This window comes from Neovison vison, chromosome 12, assembly GCF_020171115.1.
Source record: "Neovison vison isolate M4711 chromosome 12, ASM_NN_V1, whole genome shotgun sequence".
NCBI lineage: Eukaryota > Metazoa > Chordata > Mammalia > Carnivora > Mustelidae > Neogale > Neogale vison.
Genome location: NC_058102.1, coordinates 76,684,963 through 76,710,485, shown reverse-complemented (window position 1 = coordinate 76,710,485; position 25,523 = coordinate 76,684,963). Strand labels below are relative to the sequence as shown.

Sequence of the window (25,523 nt, the reverse complement as noted above, 5' to 3'; positions counted from 1 at the left end):
AAAACTGATTGGATGAAAAGACAGAATGAATGTGGTTAAGAAAACTGATAAGCCAGGAAGAAATGGCAAAGTTAACTAAATTTCTGGCACGAGCAACTGAGTGGATGAAAAGGTATCTACTCATACAGGAATTACCAGAAACACTGATCTGGGGCAAAGACCAGGGAGTTTAATATATGAAGAAAAGGAGATTTTTGTGAAATATCCAAGAAGATCTATCAAATGAGACATATCAATAAGGATCCGGGCTAAAGTGATAAAGTTCAAAACAGTCTTGAGTCAAAATAGCATATGTCAATGGGATATAGGACATCACCTAGAAGGACACCTGTGTGGCTCAGTTGTTCAGCATTTGCCTTCGGCTCATATCAAGATCACAGGGTCCTGGGATCAAGCCCCACACTGAGCTCCCTGCTCAGCGGGAAGCCTGCTTCTCCCTCTCTCACCCTCCTCCTCGTGTTCTCTCTCTTGCTAGCGTTCTCTCTCTGTCAAATAAACAAACAAAAACTTTTTAAAAAATCACCTAGAGTTTAGAGTGTAATCTAAGAGAAGAAAGAGTCCTATAGCAAACCCTAAACATTATAACATTTATATAGGGGGAAGGGTAGAAGAGAGTCAGCAAAGGCATAAAGCTGAATTCAAAGAGGTATGAAGAAAACCAAGATACAGTGCTATCACAAAAGCAAAAAGAAGAAAATATTTCAAAAAAAAAGAAAATAAATCACTTTTTACAGTATTATTAGTTCTCATAAAAACTATAGAGTGACCAATGAATTTGGCAACATAGAGGTCACAGGTGTTTTTTCCTTAGCAAGAGCAGTTTGGATGGTGAGCCAGAGACAAAAAAAAAAAAAGAAAGAAAGAAAGAAAAAGAAAAAAGATGGAATATTCAATGAAGAAGAATTCCACTGAAACATGTGGTTTATGAGAAATGCAGCTCTCCTACTCAGGATATAACATGTCACTCCAATTGTTCAGATTACATTACTCAACTTTTTATAGTTTTCTTCATATAAGACTTCAGACTTTTTCTAAATATTCTTAGCTGCTTCAGGTTTTCAGTTACTGTGACTGGAAATTTTAAAAAGCATACAACTTCAACATATACACATACACATCTTGATAAGGGTAGCTTTTCTAAGTAACAATGAACACATCATTTTAATAAATGTTAATGAATGATACTAACATTTCAATTACATATTTCTGTTATAAGTTTCTTACATTTTAAATGTTTTTAAATTTTTTCTTTACATTTATTTTCACCACTTACTGACAATTATTTTTCTCAAAATATAAAGGAAAACTGAGAAATACAAGTAATTCCAAATAAGCAGAGCATAAATTAATAAGCAAAAAGAAAAGTAACTTACCATCTCTGAACTAGAACTGAAGCAACTATCTGTTGGCCTTGGAGAGTAACTGGCAGACTGACTACTCTGTGAAGAATCATGATCTGAAAATAAAGGTTTAATTGATGAAGAATTTTATTTGTTAATGCTCTACAAAAAATGCTCTACATGTATACAACTTTAAAAGTTTTTGTGAATCTGGTATATAATATTAATACTGAAATATCAGAAAAACTGCACACACACATACCTACACACATACTCTAAAGATAAATCTCACATCACCAATGTAAAAATCTTATATAAACACTTAAATTTCATATTTCAAATTAAAACAGGATATAGTAAAATAGAATAGCAAACAAAAGTATAATACATCATAAATTGGTAGGATGTATTATAAAAATGCTAGGATAGTCCATATCACAAAATCCATTAGTTAAATTCACTATTTTAAAAGATCTCTAACACTGTGAGATATCACACCTCACACCCATTGGAATGGCCAACCTACAAAAATTTAAAAACCCAGAAAATAATAAGTGTCGTCAAGGATGTAGAGAAAATAAAACCCTTGTACACTATTAGTGGAACTGTAAAATGATGCAGCTGCTCTGGAAAACAGTACAAAAGTTCCTCAGAAAGTTAAAAACCAGAAGTAACATATGATCCAGCAATCCCATTTCTGGGTATATATCCAAAAGAATTAAAAACAGGATCTTTAAGAGATATTTGTACACTCATGTTCACTGCAGTTGTTATTCACAAAAGCCAAAAGGTGGAAGCAACCTAGATGTCTCCATACAAATGGATACAGAAAAGTGGTATATACTTACAGGGGAATATGATTCAGCCTTAAAAGAGAAGGAAGGCCTATCCTATACTGTTACATGAATGAACTTTGAAGATATTATGCTAAGTGAAATAAGCCAGTCACAAAAAGACAAATATTGCATAATTCGACTTATGCATCTAAAATATTCAAACTCATAACAACAAAGTTAAATGGTGGTTGTCACGGCTATGGGGAAAGGGGAGCAGAGCTGTACTATATACTTGAAAACTGCTGAGAAGGTGAATTTTATGTTATGTGGTTTTTTGCTAAAATAAAAAAAAATCTATGAAGAAAAATTAATAATCATTTTTACAGATGCCAAAAATTAGTCTTCCCCAAATTACTCATTCTCCTCAAAGTCATTTCCTTAAAAAATTCTCAATAAAATAATCAACATACAAGTGCCCTAAGCTCAAAATCTAGAATCTTAATTAAGTAAAAACATGGAATACATATTCACACTAAAGCAGCAACAAAACAACAAAAGTACCTATAGATAAATCTAACAAGACACGTGCAGAATATAAAGAAAAACTTTAAAGTGCTGAAACATGGTTTAAACAAGTATTACAAATATAAAATTGGGCTGAATTAATTGAAGAACCATCCCTTGTTCTTAGATAGGCTAATTTATATCATTAGACAGACAGCACATACTACATTAATAAATACATTCCTAATAAAAATTAAAACATTTCTCTGGAGTTATACAAGTTGATTTTAAAACACATATGAAAAAATAATTTTAAAATAGCAAGAAAAAATTTTTAAAAAAATGTAAAGGGAAGTGTGACTCTTCTAGAAATTAAACATACTATAAAATTCTCACAATAAAAATAGTATGATATTAGCACATGAAGATTAGGAAAGAGAAATGAAAAGTATAGAAAGTCCCCAAACAGATCTAAGTATATATAGAAAGTCACTATATAAAAAAGGTGGTATCAGAAGTACTTAGGGAAAAGATACATTTAAAAAACCTGAATAGATACTCATAAGATTAGCACTGAGGTTTCTTGGTTCCCAATTTAAAAAAAATAAAAAATAAAAACCTGAATAGATATATATCTCACACATTAATTCAAGATAAACTCCAAATGGATTAAAGACCTAAGTGTAAAAATATAAAATTATGCTAATACTAAAAGAAAATATAAGTGAATTCATTTATAATCTGGGATTGTAGAGTCTTTCTAATTAAATCCAAAAGTATAAAGGAAGAGATTGATAAAATTAACTACGTAACAAAATGTTAAGCCTTTTGAAAAGCAGAAAACACCATAAGCAAAGTAAAAACGCAAAAAATAATAATAAACTAGGAGAAAATATTTGTGATAGATCACAAAAGCCTAAATCTCTTTAATATATAAAGAGCTCTTCTTAACTTTAAGAAAAATGCCCTAATGCTCAAAACATAGATAGGGTCCCTGGGTGGCACAGTTGGTTGGGTGTCTGACTTGGTTTTGGCTTGGGTTGTGATTTCAGGGTCATGGGATTGAGCCCCACACTGGCCTCTGTACAGTGCAGAATCTGCTTGGGTGTCTTCCTCCCTCTTTCTTTGCCCACCCCCTGCCTCAAATACATAAAGGAATCTTATAACAAAAAATCCTCAAAGACATGGAGAGAGAGTTCATGGAAAAAGAAATGCAAATATAGCCACTGAACATTTTTTTAAAGAAGCTCAATTTAACTCATAGAAAGAGCAGTAAAAACTCAAACATCCATCTATCATTGCAAGATTCACAAAAAAAAATTCTAACTTAGACCACAACTCCTGTTGGTGAGTCTGTAGAATAAGAGGAGGATTTCTGATAGGATTGCCAAATGGTAGGACAGGGAATTTGGCAATACCTATTAAAAAAAAAAAAAATGTATATTGAGTGCCTGGGTGGCTCAGTCGGTTGAGCACCTGACTCTTGATCTCAGCTCAGGTCTTGATTTTGTGTTCAGGGCCGTGTAGGGCTTTACACTGGGCACGGAGCCTTTAAAAAAAGAAGCTAAGAAAAAAGAAGACAATGTATCTCCCCTCATACTCAGCAATCCTACTCCTAGAAATTACCATAAAAATGCACTTCCACAATTAAGCAACATTATTTGTAAGAACAGAATACTGGAAACAACCCAAATGTCCATCAACAGGGCACTGACTGAATGAACTATAATCCATCCACATAATGGATTACTACACAGTCATAAATAAAAGATGACAGAATGTCTAACATTAACATGGCAAACACTACAGGATGTTCTATTAATCTGTTTAATTAATTTATAAAATATCCTATATTAAGTAAAATATCCAATATTACATTTGGAGTGAGAAAGGTAAGAACTAAGATTCATACACTATGTGAACTTATATATTTTTAGCCTTTATTTTGGGGCAGAAATAAAAAGCTGGAATGATAAAACTAAACCAACAAAAAAACAGCTATTCATAAGATGCAGAAGGAAACAGAGAGCAAAGATAGGGACAGAAATCAAACTAATATGTTACATATTCAAAAAATTAAACTAATTCTAAAAGAAAAAAGATCCATAAAAATTTCTAGGTTTCCTACTGGATTAGATATCCAGAAGGATCATTTTATGTAAAAATGGTCAGAAATCTTTGTCTATAAGACAGCATAGAATAAAAAGAACACTCAAATATTGAGTATTTGCTACACGTAGGCCTACAACCAATTAATACTTAGGATCTATAAAAGATATATATAGGATAGACATATAGAGATATATATATAAAAGACACATCCCATAAGAAAAGCCAAACTTCTTAAAAGAAATATGGGCAACAGATGTGAAAGGCATTTCACAGATGAAACATGGATGGTCAATCTACCAAATTAATAATTAGGGAAATATAAATTAAAATCATAGTGAAGTTTCAGTTTGCCAACATTGATAAAAGCTGACCTGGAGTTAGAATATATAACAACTAAAACTCCTACCTCTTGATAGTGAAAATTTTTAAAATGGCACGACTTTGGAAAGTAATTTTGCATTACCTGGAAGAAGTAAAAATATTCAAATCGTATGAACTAGTCAATTCTGCTCCTAGAACTACATCATAGAGCAAATTTTTATGTGTGTGTGCCAAGAGAAATACCAAGAACTGCCAAACAAGCACTGTTTATCATATCAAAATATCCAAACAACCTAAATAATCACCACCAGAGGATGTATAAATAAGATGTGGTACTACAGGCTATCTCAAGCAACTGGCAGAGGAGTAGCAGACTGAAACAGCATTAGGTCCCAGGAGTTCAGCTAGATAGTTATCAAATCATTCCAAACACCTACAAAGTCAACAGGAGATAGAAGAGAAGAGGAGCAGCAATTCTAGGAACAGAAAATTAACCACTTTCTGCAAGGTAGGACATGCAGAGAAGTGAATCCGAACCAATGGGAAGACAGACCGTGTGGGGAGGGGCCAGCTCCTGGCAAGTGGTGGAGCAATGGAGTACAAAATCAGAACTTTTAGTTAGAAGTCTGCGTGGTCTCATGACCCACAGGGTCACAGAAATATTGGGGATGTTTGAGTATGGCACAGCAGGTATCAGAGCAAGGAAGCCAGCTACAGAGACGGAGCCAAGGACTGAGCTCTCAGCTCAGGGTTACCTTAAGCCATGATCCAAGGCACAGTCGGGCCAATGCGCTTTAAGCAGGGATCCCACAAGTGGCAGATCCAGGGAGACTCACCTTCCTCCTCAGGGAGGAGCAGCACAGGAATGCTGCAGGAACCTGCTGCATTTGGAGACTCCAAACAGGGACATGCACCAGAGATAGAAATGCTCAGTCACAGGCCAGGTGAGCACAGAGTGCAGCCAGAGACCAGGGAGATAGGAGTGACTGACTGCTTTTCTCTGAAGCCACACTGAGGAGTAAAGCCCTGACCTCTCAGCTCCTCTCAGCAGGAGACTGGGAGGCCGCCACTTTCACTGCCATTCTCCAAAGCTCAACGAAAAGTGTTCAGGGAACCTGAGCACAAACCCGAACATATTACTTAGCCTGGCAAGGGTGGTACAATTCTGCCTCAGGCAAAGACATTTGAGAATCTCTGCAACAGGCCCCTCCCCCAGAAGATCAACAAGAACATCCAGCCAAGACCAAGTTCACCGATCAATAAGAACTACAGAACTCCAGAGCTAGGGGAAAGCAATGCATAGAATTCATGGCATCTTATCCATGATCCTCTAGTCTTACAAAGTTAAAATTTTTTTAATTTTTTTATGCTATTTTTAAAATTTTCCTCTTTCCTCTCTTAATGTTTAACTATTTCATCTTAATACCTTTAAAAAAAACCTTTTAAAATTTTCATTGTTATAGTCATATTTTATCCCTTCATTGTATTTAACCTTGTATTTTGTATACACATCGGTTTTTTTCCTTTAAATTGTGGGACACAATTTCTTCTAAGAGATCAAAATATACCCTAAATCTAGTCTCCAGTCTAATCACATTCTCTCTTTTTTTCCTCCTTTTTCCAACCAACTTATCAATTCCTTTTTTAGAATCTTTTTAAAATGTTCATCTTTACATTCATATTCCATCCCTTCATTGTGTTTATCCTTGTTTTTGTTTATATATAAATTTTCCTTTCTTTAAAATTTTGGGAGGTAGCTTCTTCTAAGAGACCAGAATACACCCAAAATCAAGTGGGTGGCTCTGTTCTATTCACCAGTCTAATATATATGTATATGCGTATATGTATGTGTGTGTGTATAAAAAATACACTAACCAAATATACATACACACACACACACACACACACACACATACATATATATATTTTTCCCCCTTTCTTCTCCCCTGGTTTTGGGGTCTCTTCTGATTTGGTTAGTGTATATTTTTCTGGGGTCTTTGCCACCCTTTCAATATTTTATTCACTCCTACATATATCTGTACCTGAATAAAATGACAAGGCAGAATAACTCACCACAAAAAAAAAAAAAAGAACAAGAGACAGTACGGACAGCTAGGGACCTACCCAATACGGACATTAGCAATAGGTCAGAAGTAGAGTTCAGAATGGCAATTATCAAGGTGCTGGCTGGGCTCAAAAAAGGCATGGACGATATTAGAGAATCCCTTTCTGGAGAAATAAAATCCCTTTCTGGATAAATAAAAGAACTAAAATCTAAACAATTTGAAACAAAAAAGCTATTAATGAGGTGCAAATAAAAATGGAGGCTCTTACTGCTAAGATAAATGAGGCAGAAGAGAGAATTAGTGATATAGAACATCAAATGAAAGAGAATAAAGAAGATGAGGAAAAAGAAACAACTACTGGACCACAAGGGGAGAATTCGAGAGGTAAGTGATACCATAAGATGAAACAGTATTAGAATAATTGGGATCCCAGAAGAGGAAGAGAGAGAGAGAGGAGCAGAAGGTATATTGGAGCAAATTATAGTAGATAATTTCCCTAATATGGCAAAGGGAACAAGCATCAAAATCCAGGAGGCACAGAGAACTCCCCTCAGAATCAATAAAAATAGGACCACACCCCATCATCTAATAGTAAAACATACAAGTGTTAATAACAAAGAGAAAATCCTGAAAGCAGCATGGGACAAGAAGACTGTAACATACAATGGTAGAAATAATAGATTAGCAGCAGACTTATCCACAGACACCCGGCAGGCCAAAAAGAACTGGCATGATATATTCAGAGCACTAAACAAGAAAAATATGCAGCAAAGACTATATCCTGCTAGGCTGGCACTGAAAATGAGAGAGATAAAAAGCTTCCAGGACAAACAAAAATTAAAAGAATTTGAAAACACCAAACCAGCCCTACAGAAAATATTGAAAGGGATCCTCTAAGCAAAGAGAGAGCCTAAAAGTAGTAGACCAAAAAGGAACAGAGACAATTTACCATCCCAGTCACCTTACAGGTAATACAATGGCACTAAATTCATATCTTTCAATAGTTACCCTGAATGTAAATGGGCTAAATGCCCCAATCTAAAGATAGAGGGTATCAGAAAGGATAAAAAAAACAAGACCCATCAATATTCTGTCTCCAAGACACAAAAGACACCTCCAGATTTAAAGTGAGGTGGTGGAAAACAATTTATCAAGCTACTGGACATCAAAAGAAAGCTGGGGCGGCAATCCTTATATCAGATAAATTAGATTTATCCCAACAAACAAGAACCCAGGGCCAGATGGCTTCCCAGGGGATTCTACCAAGCATTTAAAGGAGGATACATATTCTCCTGAAACTGTTCCAAAAAACAGAAATGTCTATGCTACCTAAAGCAATCTACACATTTAATGCAATCCCTATCAAAATCCCATCCATTTTTTCAAAGAAATGGAACAAATAATCCTAAAATTTATATGGAATCAGAAAAGACCCTGAATAGCCAGAGGAATGTTAAAAAAGAAAACCAAAATTGGTGGTATCACAATTCCAGACAAAGCTGTCATCATCAAGACAGTAAGGTACTGGCACAAAAACAGACACATAGATCAATGGAACAGAATAGAGAGCCCAGAAATAGACCCTCACGGTCAAGTAATCTTTAACAAAGCAAGAAGGAATGTCCAATAGAAAGAAGACAGTCTCTTCAACAAATGGTGTTGGGAAAATTGGACCCACATGCAGAAGAATGAAACTGGACCATTACCTTATACCACACACAAAAATAGACTCAAAATGAATGAAAGACCTTAATGTGAGATAGGAATCCATCAAAATCCTTGAGGAGAACACGGGCAGCAACCTCTTCGACCTCAACCACAGCAACTTCTTCCTAGAAACATCACCAAAGGCAAGGGAAGCAAGGGCAAAAATGAACTATTGGGACTTCATCAAGATCAAAAGCTTTTGCACAGCAAAGGAAACAGTCAACAAAACCAAAAGACAACTGACAGAATGGGAGAAGATATTTGCAAATGACATATCAGATAAAGGACTAGTATCCAAAATCTATAGAGAGCTTATCAAACTCAACACCCAAAGAACAAATAATCCAATCAAAAAATGGGCAGAAGACATGAACAGACCTTTTTGCAAAGAAGACATCCAGGTGGCCAACAGACACACAAAAAAGTGCTCAACATCACTTGGCATCAGGGATATACAAATCAAAACCACAATGAGATACCAACTCACACCAGTCAGAATGGCTAAAATTAACAAGTCAGGAAACAATAAATGTGGAGGAAACGAGGATGTGGAGAAAGAGGAACACTCCTATACTGTTGGTGGGAATGCAAGCTGGTGCAGCCACTCTGGAAAACAGCATGGAGGTTCTTCAAAAAGCTGAAAATTGAGCTACCCTATGACCCAACAATCACACTACTGGGTATTTACCCTAAAAATACAAATTTTGTGACCTGAAGGGGCACATGCACACAAATGTTTACAGCAGCAATGTCCACAATAGCCGAACTATGGAAAGAACTATAGATGTGCATCAACAGATGAATGGAAGATGTGAGACAGATATATATATGTATCTATCTCACATGTGGTATGTACACAGATGTGGTATATATATATACAATGGAATAGTATGCAGCCTCAAAAGAAATGAAATCTTGCCATTTGCAATGATGTGGATGGAACTAGAGGATATTATGCTGAGTGAAATAAACCACAGAAAGATAATTATCATATGATCTCTCCAATCTGAAGAATTTGAGAGGCAGGGTAGAGGTTTTGGAGGGTAGGGAAAGAAAAAATGAAACAAGATAGGCTCAAGATGGGGACAAACCATAAGAGACTCTTAATTTCACAAAACAAACTGAGGGTTTGTAGGAAGAGGGTCGTTGGGTTATAGACACTGGGGAGGGTATGTGCTATGGTAAGTGCTATGAAATGTGTAAGCCTGATGATTCACAGACCTATACCCCGAGGCAAACAATACATTATATATTAATAAAAATAATCAAAAAAAGAAAAAGAAAAACAAACAAAAAAAGATGTGGTACTACATTTCACAAAATAGAAGGCTTAAAGTAGTAAACAAATGATGATATGAACTAGAATCACAACTATCAAAGTAAACAAATCTCAAAATACATTACTGAGTAAACAACAACAAAGAAAAAGCAAATTGCAGAAAAATATGTGGAGTTTGCCTCAATTTGTAGAAAGTTCAAAACCAAGCAATGGAAAAGACTGGGAGATCACAAAAATAAATTCAGGATAACAGTTACCTCTAGGTGGCAGGATAGGAAATGCAATTGAGAAGAGCTTCAAAAGTACTAAGTATACATTATTTCTTAAGCTACAAAGTATATCCAAGGGTATCAGTTTTATTATTCACTAAACTGTATATATACATTACATATATTTATGTATAATGTATTTTATAAAAGGTAAGAGCAATTTTAAAAGAATCAGTTGCATTGCCAGTATATTCTTAAATATCTATGAAATATTTGCTGGCAAAAATCTGAAAAAAAATCAAAATTTAACTGATTCTCATTTAAATGTTAGTTGTTGGTGGTTTCTTTTTAAGAATAAAAAATTCATTTTAGTTACACTGACAGATTTTCTTAGCAGATGTTGATCTGTCTTCTAAAGAACAGGTTCCTCTTCCTTCCATCAGAATCTAGAAGAAAAACAAAATTTTAACTCCCAAGTATAAATAGTTAATACCTACTCATATCTCCCTTTTAATCTCACCAATTAATTTTACAATACTTTTCCTTTATATTACTTTAGTTCAACAAAGATGATCTTAAAACTACAAAGAAAATTTGCCTGATGAACAATAAAATAAAATTTTAAATGTGTTTTGAAAGAGCAAGCAACAGAATAGACACTTGCTAAGAAAACTGATGGAAAGAAAAGGCCTGTGGTAATTACAATAAATGAAATTCAAAGAGAAATATAAAAGCAATCTGGAGATTTATTCTGTTAAATTGGATAACTTAAGTTGGATATCAGTTCATGTATCTTCAAGTTTCTTAAATAATAAAAGCCCACAAGGCATAAATTTTCTGTAGAACAAAGCACTGGTTTTCATTTTTATCAATTTCTATGTATTTCCTTTTTTTTTCCTCTTTTTAAAACCCAGAGTGTTTAATTTCCAAGAAGGTAAGGGAGGTGAAGCATCTTCTGTTGTTGATTTCCAACTTAATGAATTATTAGAGAATGTGACTATAAATCTCTCCTTAGACACATCTCAAAATTTATGACTTATTTATTGTATTTGCAAATGTATCGTGGACTTAGAAAAAACATATATTCTCTGTTGTTAAGACAGAGTGTTTTAATAAAGACAAGCAGGATAAAGGAGAAACTGTCCAGCTGTTCACCAAACTATTTCCCTTTCCTCTTATGCATACAGCTAGACCACATTTCCTAGCCTCCCTTGGAGTTGGTTTGGACATGTGATTTAAATTCTGGTCATGGGCAAAAATGGTGTACACCACTACTACTCCTGGCTATAAAAGTTTTCTCCACAATCCTCTACTTCTGTTTCTCTTCTGCTATCTGATATCAACATACACTATAAATGTGGAAACCACCAGTTAAAGACAGCAAAGCCCCCATCAACTTGGGGTTCTGAATAACTTTATGGAGCAGAGCCTCTTCTCTAACCTCACTATTCACTCATTTAAAAAGTATTCTATATTCAACTCTTTTTTTTTTTTTAAAGATTTTATTTATTTATTTATTTGACAGACAGAGATCACAAGTAGGCAGAGAGGCAGGCAGAGAGAGAGAGAGGAGGAAGCAGGCTCCCTGCTGAGCAGAGAGCCCAATGTGGGACTCGATCCCAGGACCCTGAGATCATGACCTGAGCCGAAGGCAGCGGCTTAACCCACTGAGCCACCCAGGCGCCCTCTATATTCAACTCTTAAAACACTCAAGCCCCAAACTCACACCACAACACAAAAGTTGAGACAGCTAGTTCATAAGTACATAAACCAATACCTATCTCAGATCTGTTTATAGAGGATAAATGATAGAAAAGATCATCCCAAAGAGAAGAAATTAAATTATTCAAAGAACTTCTCCCATACCCCAGGAGAACAAGCCTTTTCACAATGCCTGCCAAGCTGGGTTTCTTAATTGGTATGGATCAGTAACTCCGTATTTCCACTTTTCCTGTTTTCTGAATCAGTTTTCTATTGCATTTACACTGTTTTTGCTCTGCTACTACATATTTTATGTGATAGGCTTCTAATTTAACACACATCTAAAGGCTTACTAAAATACTCTCCAAAGACTGTAGAGCCCAACATGCACCATCCTCACACTCTCCTTCTGCTTTGTTCCAGGTCGTGGGTACTGCCTGGAAACACTCCCAGTGCACACATCGAGAACCCCTACCACCCATGGGATGTCCCTTGATCATCAGCTCTGATAGCCAATGGGGCTTTATGTATGCAAGTCCAACAGGACTTTAACAAACAGAAAAAGAGTTCTTAGCCAGCTACATATCCAGGGAGCAGTGATGAGGCAGCTGATTGAAATATCCATTTTTCTCTGAAAGAGGCCTATATTAGCTTAACTTCATACCTTGGCCAGAGGGGCAAGCTTCTAATTAAACACACATCTAGTGGCCACCTGAAATCCTCTCTAGATCTTGTGGAGGCCAGCATGTACCATCCTCATAATCTCTCTGCCTTACCCCAGACTGCTGGTGTCTCCAAGAAAGGAGCTTATACAAACACCCAGCATCCTAGCTTTTGTGACTGCTGCCCTGAGGACACTGTCTTTGATAGCCTGGTTCTGATGGCTAGCAGGGGTTGGGTTCACAAATTCAACAGGATGATAGCAAACAAAGAAACACTTCTTAACTGGCTATCATACCAGAGCTTAGTGCAAAAGGAACAGACAGATGCCCATCTCAGAGTCTGCCATGAAAGAGGTACATCTGCATACTTTGAAAGTTTCCACCTAAGGGTGCAGCTTCCAATCAAACATAATCTGAGTCCTGACTGAGATCCTTCCCATGGGGACACAGGCAGGTTTTGGCATACCCTCAACTACCAGGAACTACTAAAAATAAAGTAGGCTACTTGGAAAATCACAAAGGTTTGCGACATAACAAGAGATAGGGCAGGGTTGAAACACAGGTTTTATTTCCCACTTAAGGCCCCAACTTCTGGACTAAGAGAGGAGTCTTTTTTTTTAAGATTTTATTTATTTATTTGACAGACAGAGATTACAAGTAGGTGGAGAGACAGGCAGAGAGAGAGGAGGAAGCAGGCCCCCTGCAGAACAGAGAGCCCGATGTGGGACTCGATCCCAGGACCCTGAGATCATGACCTGAGCCGAAGGCAGAGGCTTTAAACCACTGAGCCACCCAGGCGCCCCTGAGGCATCTTTTTTATCCAACACACAGAAACTAACAGAGAATCCAAGCAAATGAAGACACAGAACAATATGTTACAAACAAGAGAACAAGATAAAGTCTTAGAAAAAGACCTCCGTGAAATGAAGATAAGTGATAAGTGATTTTCCAATGAGAGTTCAGAATAACAGTCATAAAAAATGCTCTCACTGAGGTCAGGAGAATAATGCAAGAACCAAGTGAGAATTTCAACAAAGAAACAGAAAATACAAGAAAGTACCAAACAGAAATCAAAGAGCTGAGGAATATAGTAATTGAACTAAGAAATATAATAAAAGGATTAACAGAAAACTTGATGAAGCCAAAGGAAGGATCAGGAACACAAAGAAAGGGCAGTGGAATTTCAAATCAGAGGAGCAACAACAAAGGGAATTTTTAAAAAGTGACAAGAGCATAAGGGACTTACGGAACAGTATCAAATAAATCAGTATTCATATTATCAGAACCCCCAAAGGAAAAGGAGCAGAGACAGAAAACTTACTTGAAATTATGACCAAAAACTTCCCTAACCTGGGGAAGGAAACAGAGTTCCAAATAAGCTGAACCCAAAGAAACCACATCAAGATACATAATTATGTTTTTATAATTAAATTATAAGAAGATCTTTTTTAAAGTAAAAGAAAAACAACTCATTATATACAGGTAAACCCCACAAAACTATCATCAGATTTTTCAACAGAAACTTCCAGGCCAGAAGAAAGTGGCATGACATATTCAAAATGTTGAAAGGAAAAACTACTAACGAAGAGTATTCTACCCAGCAAAGCTGTCCTTCCAAATAGGAGAGATAAAGAGTTTCCCAGATAAGTAAAAAGCTAAAGAATTTATCACTAGACTTGGCTTTACAATAAATGTTAAAGGCATTTATTAAAGCTGAAATAAAAGGTCTCAATTAGTAACAGGAAAACATATGAAAGTATAAACTTACTGGTCAAGGTAAATATATACTAAAAATTCAAAATAATGCTGTAAAGGGGGTAGGTTAATCACTTACAGAGCTAGTTTGAATGTTAAAGACAAAAGTAATAAAAACAACTACAATAATTTGTTAATAAATACTAAGACCAAAAGAAGCAGTGACATCAAAACCATAACATGTTGAGGGGTAGTAAAACTACAGAGCTTTAGAATGCATTTGACTTTAAGTTTTATATCAAGTTGAAATGTACTGTTATCAATAGAAGTTGTTTTATATAAGCCTCATGGTAACCTCAAAGCAAAACCTACAACAAATAAACAAGATGTAAAAAGAAATGAATCTAACACTACAGAAAATCATCAAATCACAAAGGAACAGAGCAAGAGAAGAAACAACAAAGGAATTACACAACAGCCAAGACATGATGGGCAAAATATAAATTAGCCCAAGTCTATTAATAACTTTTTTTTTAAAGATTTTATTTATTTATTTGACAGAGACAGATCACAAGCAGGCATAGAGGCAGGCAGAGAGAGAGAGAGGAGGAAGCAGGCTCCCTGCTGAGCAGAGAGCCCGATGCGGGACTCGATCCCAGGACCCTGAGATCATGACCTGAGCCGAAGGCAGCGGCTTAACCCACTGAGCCACCCAGGCGCCCCCTATTAATAACTTTTTAAAACAAAGATGGACTAAATCAATTTCTGCCATCAGAAAATACAGAGTGGCCAAAGGGATTTTTTTTTTTTTAAATCCATTTATATGCTCTGTTCTAAAGACTCATTTCACACATAAGGACACATACAGACTAAAAGTGAAAGGATGGAAAAAGGGATTTCATGAAAATAGATACCAGAAGACAAGTGGAGTGGGTACAAATAGACAAAACGGATTTTAAAACAAGACTGTAATTAAGAGACAGAGTCATTATCTAATGAAATAGAGATGAATCCCAGAAGAAGATGCAACATTTGAAAATATGTAAGACTCCAACATAAGAGTATCTAAATACATAAAGCAAAGATGAACAGACCTAAAGAGAGAAACAGCAATATAATAACAGTTGGGAACTTGAATACCCCCCACTTTCATCAGTGGATAAATCCCCAAGACATAAAATTAATAAGGAAACACTGGCCTTCAATAACACTTTAAACCAGATGTACTAAACAGATATATACAGAGCATTTCATTCAAAAGCAATAGCATATACATTCTTCTCAAGCACATATTAAATATTTTCCATGATATATTGTATTTTAGGCCAAAAAGAAGTCAATAAATTTAAGAAGACTGAAATCACATAAGCCATGTTTTGAAACCATAATGATATGAAAATAAAAATTATAAGAGGGAAACTGGAAAATTGATAAGCATATGGAAATTATACAACATGTTCTTAAACAACCAAGGGCTGAAAAAAATAATCAAAAAATATTTTTAAGTACCTTGACACAAATAAAAAATGGAAATACAGAGACACCTTGGTGGCTCAGTGGGTTAAGGCCTCTGCCTTCGGCTTGGGTCATGGCCCCAGGGTGCTGGGATTGAGCCCCGCATTGGGCTCTCTGCTCGGTGGGGAACCTGCTTCCTCCTCTCTCTCTCTGCCTGCCTCTCTGCCTACTTGTAATCTCTGACAATCAAAGAAATAAATAAAATATTTAAAAAAAAAAAAAGAAACAAGAAAGATCTCAAACAACCTAACTTTATACCTCAAGAAACTAATGAACTGAACCTATAGTTAGAAGAAAGTAAATAACAAAGATCAGAGTGGAAATAAACGAGACTGAAACTAAAAAGATAATAGAAAAGATTAATGAAACTAAGAGCTGGTTGTCTGAAAAGATTAAAAAAAATTTACAAACTATTAGCTATACTCAAAGGGTAAAAAGAGGACTCAAAATCAGAAATGAAAGAGATCTTATAACTGATAACAGAAAAACAGATAAGAAACTACTAAGAACAACGATAAACCAACAAACTGAATGACCTAGAAGAAATCAGTAAATCAAACTACCAAGACTGATTCATTAAGAAATTGAAAATATGAATATACCAATTACTACTAAAGACATTGAATTAGTAATCAAAAACTTCCCCATAAGCAAAAGCATGGAACTAATGGCTTCCTGGTGAATTCTATCAAACTACCAAACATTTTAAAAAGAATTACCATCAATCCTTCTCTAAAACTCTTCCAGAAAATAGAGGAGAAAGGAACACTTCCAAACTCATTTTATGAAGCCAGCATTATCTTGATACAAAAACCAGAAAAGGACACTAAAAGAAAACATAGATTAAAAAATCTTGAAAATACTAGCAAATCATATTTAACAATACATTAAAAGGATTATACACCATGATCAAGTGGGATTTATTCTAGGATTGTAAAGACAGTTCAACACTGAAGGATAAGAATCATATGATCATCTCAAAAAATGCAGAAAAGGCATTTGACAAAATTCAACATCCATTCATGATTAAAACTTGCAACAAAAGAGATAGAGGGAATATCCCGTGACAGAATAAAAGACATATATGTTCGGCCTATAGCTAATATCACACTACAGTGTAAAACTCTCAAAGTTTTTCCTCTAAGATCAGGAATAACACAAAGATGTCTACTCTGGCCACTTTCATGCAACATGATCCTAGAAGTCCTAGTTAGAGTAATCAGGCAAGGAAAAAAAAAAGCTTCCAAAACAGAAAGGAACAATTAAAATTACCTTTATTTGCAGATATCATGATACTATATGTAGAACACCCTAAACATTCCACCAAAAGACTGTTAGATATAATAAATAAATTCAGTAAAGTTGCAGGTTACATAATCAATACACAAAATCAGCGGCATATCTATACACTAATAATGAGCTATAGAGAAATTGAGGAAACAATCCCATTTACAATTGCATCAAAAAGGATAAGATACCTAGGAAAAAATCTAACCAAAGTGGTAAAAGATCTGTAAACAGAAAACTATAAGACACTGATGAAAGACACTGAAGACACAAATAACTGGGAAGATAATCTGTGCTCATGAATTGAAAGAATTTATCTTGTTAAAATGTCCACATTACCCAGAGCAGTTTCAAGACAACCCTTATCAAAATTCCAATGATATTTTTCACAGAAATAGAAGAAGTAATCTTAAAGCTTGTACGGAACCATAAAAGACCCTGCATAGCCAAGGTAATGTTGAAAAATAACAAAGCAAGAAGCGTCACAATCCTTAATTTCAAACAACATTAGAAAGCTACAATAATCGGGGGCACCTGGGTAGCTCAGCAGGTTAAGCATCTGCCTTCGGGTCAGGTCATGATCTCAGGGTCCTAGGATCGAGCCTTGCACTAAGTTTCCTGCTCAGCAAGAGAGTTTGCTTCTCCCTTTATCTCTCCCCCGTTTGTGCTTGCTCTCTCTCTCAAATAAAAAATCTTGAAAAAGGGGCGCCTGGGTGGCTCAGTGGGTTAAGCCGTTGCCTTCGGCTCAGGTCATGATCTCAGGGTCCTGGGTTCGAGTCCCGCATCAGGCTGTCTGCTCTGTGGAGAGCCTGCTTCCTCCTCTCTCTCTCTCTGCCTGCCTCTCTGCCTACTTGTGATTTCTGTCTGTCAAATAAGTAAATAAAATCTTAAAAAAAAAAAAACTTGAAAAAAAAAAAGCTACAGTAATCAAAACAGTATGGTACTAGCATAAAAACAGGCAAAGACCAATGAAACATAATAGAAAGCCAAGAAGAAAATACACACATAATGGCCAATTAATTTACAACAAAGGAGCCAAAATTGTACAATTAGGAAGGATAGTCTCTTCAATAAATGGTGCTAGGAAAACTGATTAGCTACATGCAAAATAATGAAAGTGGACCCCCTCCTACACATACACAAAAATTAACTTAAAATGGAATAAAGACTTGAACATAAGACCTGAAACCATAAAGCTGCTAGAAGAAAATATAAGGGTTAAAACACCTTGACATTGATCTAGAATGATTTTCTGGATTTGACACCAAAAACAAATGCAACTGAAGTAAAACTAAACAAGTGAGATTACATTAAACTAAAAAACCTCTGCGCAGCAAAGGAAACAATCAACACAATGAAAAGGCAACTACAGAACGGGAGTAAATATTTGTAAACCATTTATCTGATAATGGTTTAATATCCAAAATCTGTAAAGAATTCCTACAATTCAAAGTAAAATACCAGCAATCTAATTAAACACTTGGCAGAAGAATTGAACAGACTTTTACCCAAAGAAGACATACAGATGGTCAACAGGTAAACGAAAAGGTGCTCAATATCATGAATCATCAAGAAAATGCAACTCAATAAAACCCCAATGAGACAGCACCTCACACTTGTTAAAATGGCTAATACCATAAAGACAAGAAGTAACAAGTATTGGCAAGGATGTGGAGAAAAGGAAACCCTTGTGTATTGCTGGTGGGAATGCAAATTGGTCAGCCATTATAGAAAGCAGTGAAGAGTATCCTCAAAAATTAAAAACAGAACTACCATATGATCCAAAGAATCCACTTCCAGTAATTTTTCCAAAGGAAATGAAGTCAGTAACTCAAAGTGATTATCCACACTCCCTTGTTCATTGCCATCATTTACTGTAGCTAAGACATGGAAATGAACTAAGTGTCCTTAGATGGGAAAATGTATAAAGAAGATGTGGGGGGGGCCTGGGTGGCTCAGTTGGTTGGACGACTGCCTTCGGCTCAGGTCATGATCCTGGAGTCCCAGGATCGAGTCCCACATCGGGCTCCCAGCTCCATGGGGAGTCTGCTTCTCTCTCTGACCTTCTCCTCGCTCATGTTCTCTCTCACTGTCTCTCTCTCAAATAAATAAATAAAATCTTTAAAAAAAAAAAAAAGATGTGGTATACACATGCAATGGAATATTATTCAGCTATATTAAAGAAGGAAACCCTGCCATCTGCATCAACTCATATGAATGGAACTTGAGGGCATTATGCTACATGAAATTAAGTTAGACAAAGAAAAACAATTACCATCTGATCTCACTTACATGTGTAACCTAAAAAAATTAAAATTAAATACAAACTCAGAGATTCAGAGAACAGATAGGTGGTTTTCTAGAGGTGGAGTATAGGCATAAGGGATGAAGGTTGTCAAAAAATACAAACTTCTAGTTATAAAATAAGTCCTATGATGTAATGTACAGCATGGTGACTAAAATTAGTAAATCAGTATTATATATTTGAAACTTCCTAAGAGAGTAGATCTTAAAAGTTCTCATCACAAGAAAAACACATTTTTAACTGCTATATGGTAATGGATGTTAACTAGACCTATTCTGGCGATTATTTCACAATTTATACATATATCAATCATTATGTTGTACACCTGAAAACAATAAATTATTATATATAATTAAATCTTAATAAAAATAATTATGCTCCTCCAAGACCTGTTCTTTCATATTCCCTTCCACATCCAACAAAAAGATCTTGGACCACCCCTACACTTTCCATTCCCCACTATCTGCCATCGGAGATGGATTTTTGTTTTCTCTGTGAGCTTCTATTTCTTCATTAATTCTGCCTCAGTAGGAACTACCTGTTCTGATTTTACCCAGCCAGTGGGCAGGCAAACCCTACCTTTCTTCTGCTCGTACCTCTTCTTTCTTTCCAGTTCTGACTTCTGCCTTCGTAGTGCTTGCAGAATTTGGGATTTTAGCCAGTGTTCCACTATAGCACAAATTAAAAATCCTATGCCTGGTCTACGCGAAGAAATTCTCATAGCATCAGATTCCCTTCAGGCTCCACCAATGGGCTTATTTTCTTCTCTGATTTGCTCTAGCCACATTCAAGCTGTCATAATTGTACTCAAACAGAGTTTTGTTTTTTCAGTTTTCTAACCTGCTGACAATTCCTTCTTTGAGAGAATATATCTATATTATTCTTTTTGGGAAAATAGAAGTTCTAGGAGTAACAGGACAGCATCTGATATTACTGACCATATTCCCCTCCTTGAAAATCTATTTTTCTTTTCTATCATTCTTCTAGTAGAATTCATCAAACCTGTCTAACAATTCATTCTGTCTCTTTTTCTAGCTTCTCTTCTACTGAGTGTCCTCCAACTTTAAATGTTGTGGCTTCTCAGGACTCTTTGTTCTTAGCCTATACGTTTTCTCCTGGAAATCACATATGTAGACACAAATGTACTCAATTACCATCTATTTACTGAATACTAAAAGCCTCTTCTGACTTCAGGCTCTCTCTATATAAATGGCTATGATACATCTTCATCTATATCACAGATTTTTCAGAAGACTTCAATTAACCTCAACATGTCAAAACTTAACTGATATTCTCTTAGAAATCTCTCATTCTGAATTCGAGAAATGCTAGGTAACAAAAATAAATCACAAAATGTATAATGCTTAAACAATTATTTCTTTCTCGAGTAAATAATCTAAAATGAGTTTTCCTAGTCAGTAGGTAATCTTCTTCCATCTAGTGATTTAGATTCAGTCCCTCCTATCTTATGGATGCAAACATTCCTTAGGGCTTCACTACCATCTAGCCCTCACAAGAAGGATACCACAGAGAAGGAATCTCCATTTTTTGTGGTGCGTGAAAACAATGCACATCACTTCTGATAATGTTTTATTATTGAGTCATATGGCCAAATTTAGATAGATGGAAGATTTGGAAAAGTGTTCCTTTCAAAATAACAGCTCTATTCTATATATATAAAAAAAAAAGTACACAAAATTTGGTGGAGAGTTAACCTTTTCTGCAACCATCTCTCATATTTTCAATCTTGGTGAATGGCATCATCCCATCAACTACTCATTTACCTAAATCATACATACAGGTCTTTAATTTTTTCCTTCTCACTTAACTAATCATCAATTTCTTTCAAATCTAGAACTTCTAAATCTGTGATAGCTCTTCCTTGTTTCCATCCTCAATGCCACTCAACTTTTTAATACCCTGATGTTATCATATTCCTCTGCTAAAAATTTTTTTAGTGACTCTCTGATGATAGGAAACTAAACTATTATATGTCATACAAGGTCTTTTATGACCTGGTCCTTTATAACGTCCAGAATTATTTCTTGCCTTCCCTCAACCCCTTATAATTTATGCAACAGTAGTAGCAATAACAGTAAGTAGACTGAAACAAATTACTTACAGTTTCTAAAAGAAGCTATATTCCTTCACCTCTTAGTTTATATCTATATTGCTCTTTCTTCAAAGGATGATGGTAGTTTGCCCATTTGGTTAATTTACTGACAACCCGGATCAAAAGTTTTCTCCTCTATCACATCTTACTCTGAGTGCCCATGAAACTTAAAACTGTTTTTTATTATTTATTATTTAATTGACATAAAAGTTTATATTAGCTTTGGGTATACAACATACTGTTTTAATCATTCTACACATTACTCAATGCTCACTATAACTACAGTTACCATCTGTCATCATACATTATTATAATACTACTGGCAATAGTTCCTAAGCTATACTTTCCATTTCCATGACTTATTTTATTTTATATCTTATTTATTTTATAATCCTCTTCACTTATTTTGCCCATCCTCCACCAACCTTCCCTCTGGCAACCACCAGTTTGTTCTCTGTATTTAAAAGTCTTGGTTTATGGGGGAAAAAAATAAATAAAAATAAATAAAAGTCTTGGTTTATTGTTTGCTCATTCATTTTATTTTTTACATTCCACCTATAAGTGAAATCATATGGTATTTGTTTTTCTCTGATTTCTTTTATTTGCCACAATACTCTCTAGGTGCATCCATATTGTCACAAATGGCAAGATCTCACTCTTTTTTATAGCTGAGTAACACTCTACTGTGTGTGTGTGTGTGTGTGTGTGCATACTCACATATATATACATACACATACCACAATTTATAATTCATTCATCAACTGAGCATTTGGGTTCCTTCCATATCTTGGCCACTGCATATAGTGTTGCAATAAAGACTGGGATGCATATACCTTTTCAAATTAGTATTTCTGTTTTTAAGACATTTTTGTTTTTAGATTTTATTTATTTGATAGAATTAATGAGAAAGAGAGCATGAGGGGGGACATAGGCAGAGGGAGAAGCAGGCTCCCCACTGAGCAGGGAGCCCTATGTGGGGCTCGATCCCAGGACCCCAGGATCATGACCTGAGCCGAAGACAGCTGCTTAACTGACTGAGACACCCAGGTGCCCCATATTTCTTTTTTGGGGGGGTAAATACCCAGTAATGGAATTACTGGATTGTACAATATTTCTATTTTTACTTTATTAAGTTCAGTATTGATTTCCATAGTGGTTGCACCAATTTTTATTCCTCCCAATATGCTGGTGCTTAACCTTTTCACAAGCATACCAAAAAGGAGTCATTTAGAGGTCCCTGTCCTTAATTATAAACAGCAGCCTTTTTAATTTTGGCTGCATTTTGCTCAGAGCACATGACAGAATGTATAAGTAAACCAGACAGACAGCTAAATGACTATTTGGATGAATTTGATATGTATTTTATGAAACTACATTCTCTACAAAGCAGTAAAAAGTTGACCTTAGGCACCAGAAGAATCCAAGTATTGAGTAAATCAAAGAATATAAGTTTGTAATTCAAGTTAATCTTTCAATAGCTAAAACTGAAGGGCAGGATCTCTCATAGGCAACTTTTAAATTTCTGCAGTTGAGCATCAGGGCAGATAACCAGAAGTTTTGCAAATATTGTTCATGAAAAGATAGAGAATGTATTTCCAATATAACAAATTGAAATTAATCCTCCACATCCTCCTCAATACTTGTTATTTCTTGTCTTTTGTATACTGGCCATTCTGACTGGTATGAAGTAGTATCTCATTATGGTTCTGATTTGCATTTCCCTGATGATTAATGACACTGAGGATTTTTTTATGTGTTTGTTTTCATGGTTTCTTTTATTTTTTCCCATCTGTTTGTGTTCACTGGAAAAATGTCCATCCGGGTCTTCTGCTCATTTTTTAAATCAGATTATTTGCTTGCTTGGGGCTGAGTTGTATCAGTTCTTAATATACTTGGGGTATTAACTTCTTACTGGATATATATAATTTGTAAATATTTTCTCCTGCTAAATAGGTTGCCTTTTTATTTTGTTGGTGGTTTCCTTTGCTGTGCAAAAGCCTTTTATTTGGGTGTATTTTAGTTCATTTTCACTTTTGTTTCCCTTGTCTGAGGAAACACAGCCATAAACATGTTGCTAAGGCTGAGTAGAACAAAACTGAAGGTATCACAATCCCATATTTCCAGACAGACTACAAAGCTACAGTAATCAAAACACTATGGTGCTGGCACAAAACCAGACACATAGATCAATGGAACAGGATAGAGAGTCACAGAAATAAACCCACATCTACATGTCAGGCGAACGTGATAACCACTACACTACGGAAACTCCGCTCACATCTACATGTCAATACCTACAACAAAGGAGGTAAGAATACATAATGGGGAAGAGTCTTTCCAAAAAATGATATTTGGAAAACTGGACCGCTACATGTGAAAAAATAAAAACTGACCACTTTTCCTACACCATACATAAAAATGAATTCAAAATGGATTAAAGACCCAAATCTAAGAACGGAAACCATAAACTCCTAAAAGAAAACTTAGAAGTGTCTTTTACTAAGTTTTAGCTGCCTTTTGTAAAAACCCCAATTGGAGCAACTGTATCTAAATGCACTACGTTTTTTGTTTGTTTCAGTATAGCTACTAGACTGTAACTTCCAAAAGATACGTTCCGTGTCCTTTTATCTCTGTACCTTTCATCATCTCCTGCATAATAGAATCTAAGTATCAGAAGAACAAAAACTTTTGTTATTTTACCACTGTGGCCATAGTGTCTACCTAGTGTATAAAAGACACTCAATAAATTATATTAAATGCATTCATAATATGCAGTCAATGCATATTTATTGAAGACAAAAAGAGAAAACAGTGTAGTAGAAAATATAGTGTCAAATAAGACTCTGAAGCAGCGCCTGGGTGGCTCAGTCGGTTGAGCATCAGACTCTTGATTTCTGCTCAGAATCTTGGGCTCAAGCCCCGCATTGGGCTTCCTGCTCAGTGGGGAGTCTGCTTGTTCCTCTAACTCTGTACCTCCCTCTGCTCTCTTTCTCTCTCTCTAAAATAAATTATAAAATAAAATTTAAAAAAATATTAAGATTCTGAATCTTTGAGTATGTTATCTTGAACAAGTCGTTTCATCTCTCTAAATCAGTCTCTTTTGCACTGAAGATCTTACAGAATCAAGCCCTTATAGGTTAGGAATGAAGTACATAAAGCTCCTAGCACAAAACCTGGACTGTTGTAACAATCACACATCCTTATTATGAGCAGCAGTTACAACTTACATAACCAATGTTTATAGCTCTTTCAGTATTCTTAAACATACAACAATGTTGACCATAGCACACTGAAACCTAAATGCTTTCATCTTGGAAGAAATTTTATAGGATTTACAAAAAGAATTTTTAAAATATCTAGATTGACTCATAAAACAAACTGAGAGTTGCCAGGGGCAAAAGGGTACAGAGAGGGTGGTGGGGTTATGGACATTGGGGAAGGTATGTGCTATGGTGAGTACTGTGTATAAACCTGGTGATTCACAAATCTGTACCCCTGGAGGTAAATAATACATTATATGTTAATAAAAAAATTTAAAAAAATTTTTAAATCTGGATTGGTTTGTCTTAAAGCATATTATAGGTTCGCAAAGGTGTTAATTTTATTTCGAAATCCAAGCTAGAATTTCCCCAGAATAAAAAAAGTATTAATCTCAGGAAATTTTTTGATAAAAACTAGCTTTAAAACAAAGTAAACTGCCAATAATAAAATATGACATAACAACAACTGACTTAACTGGAAAGATAATGGAAGATGTACTTTACCTCACCAAATCCAAAGTCCCATGACTGCTTAGAACACAATTCTTCCAAAGACATATTACGCCTAAGGATCATAAATAAGATGCTTTTAAAGTGTGCCTTATTTCCTATTGAAAATTATTACTCTAAATTATGGTTTCCAAAGTTGGCTTCAGGTCAGAATTATAAGA

At 35.3% G+C, this 25,523-nt stretch overlaps 1 protein-coding gene across 1 annotated transcript in view; it reads right to left on the bottom strand.

Moving 5' to 3' along the window:
• The window catches only part of C12H12orf40 (chromosome 12 C12orf40 homolog), a 50,670-nt gene that overhangs the window by 3,950 nt on the left and 21,197 nt on the right, over positions 1–25,523 (bottom strand). Inside the window, 3 exon segments of the mRNA XM_044227307.1 lie at positions 1,374–1,456; positions 10,697–10,760; positions 25,357–25,417. Coding sequence (XP_044083242.1) covers positions 1,374–1,456; positions 10,697–10,760; positions 25,357–25,417 — 208 coding nt within the window.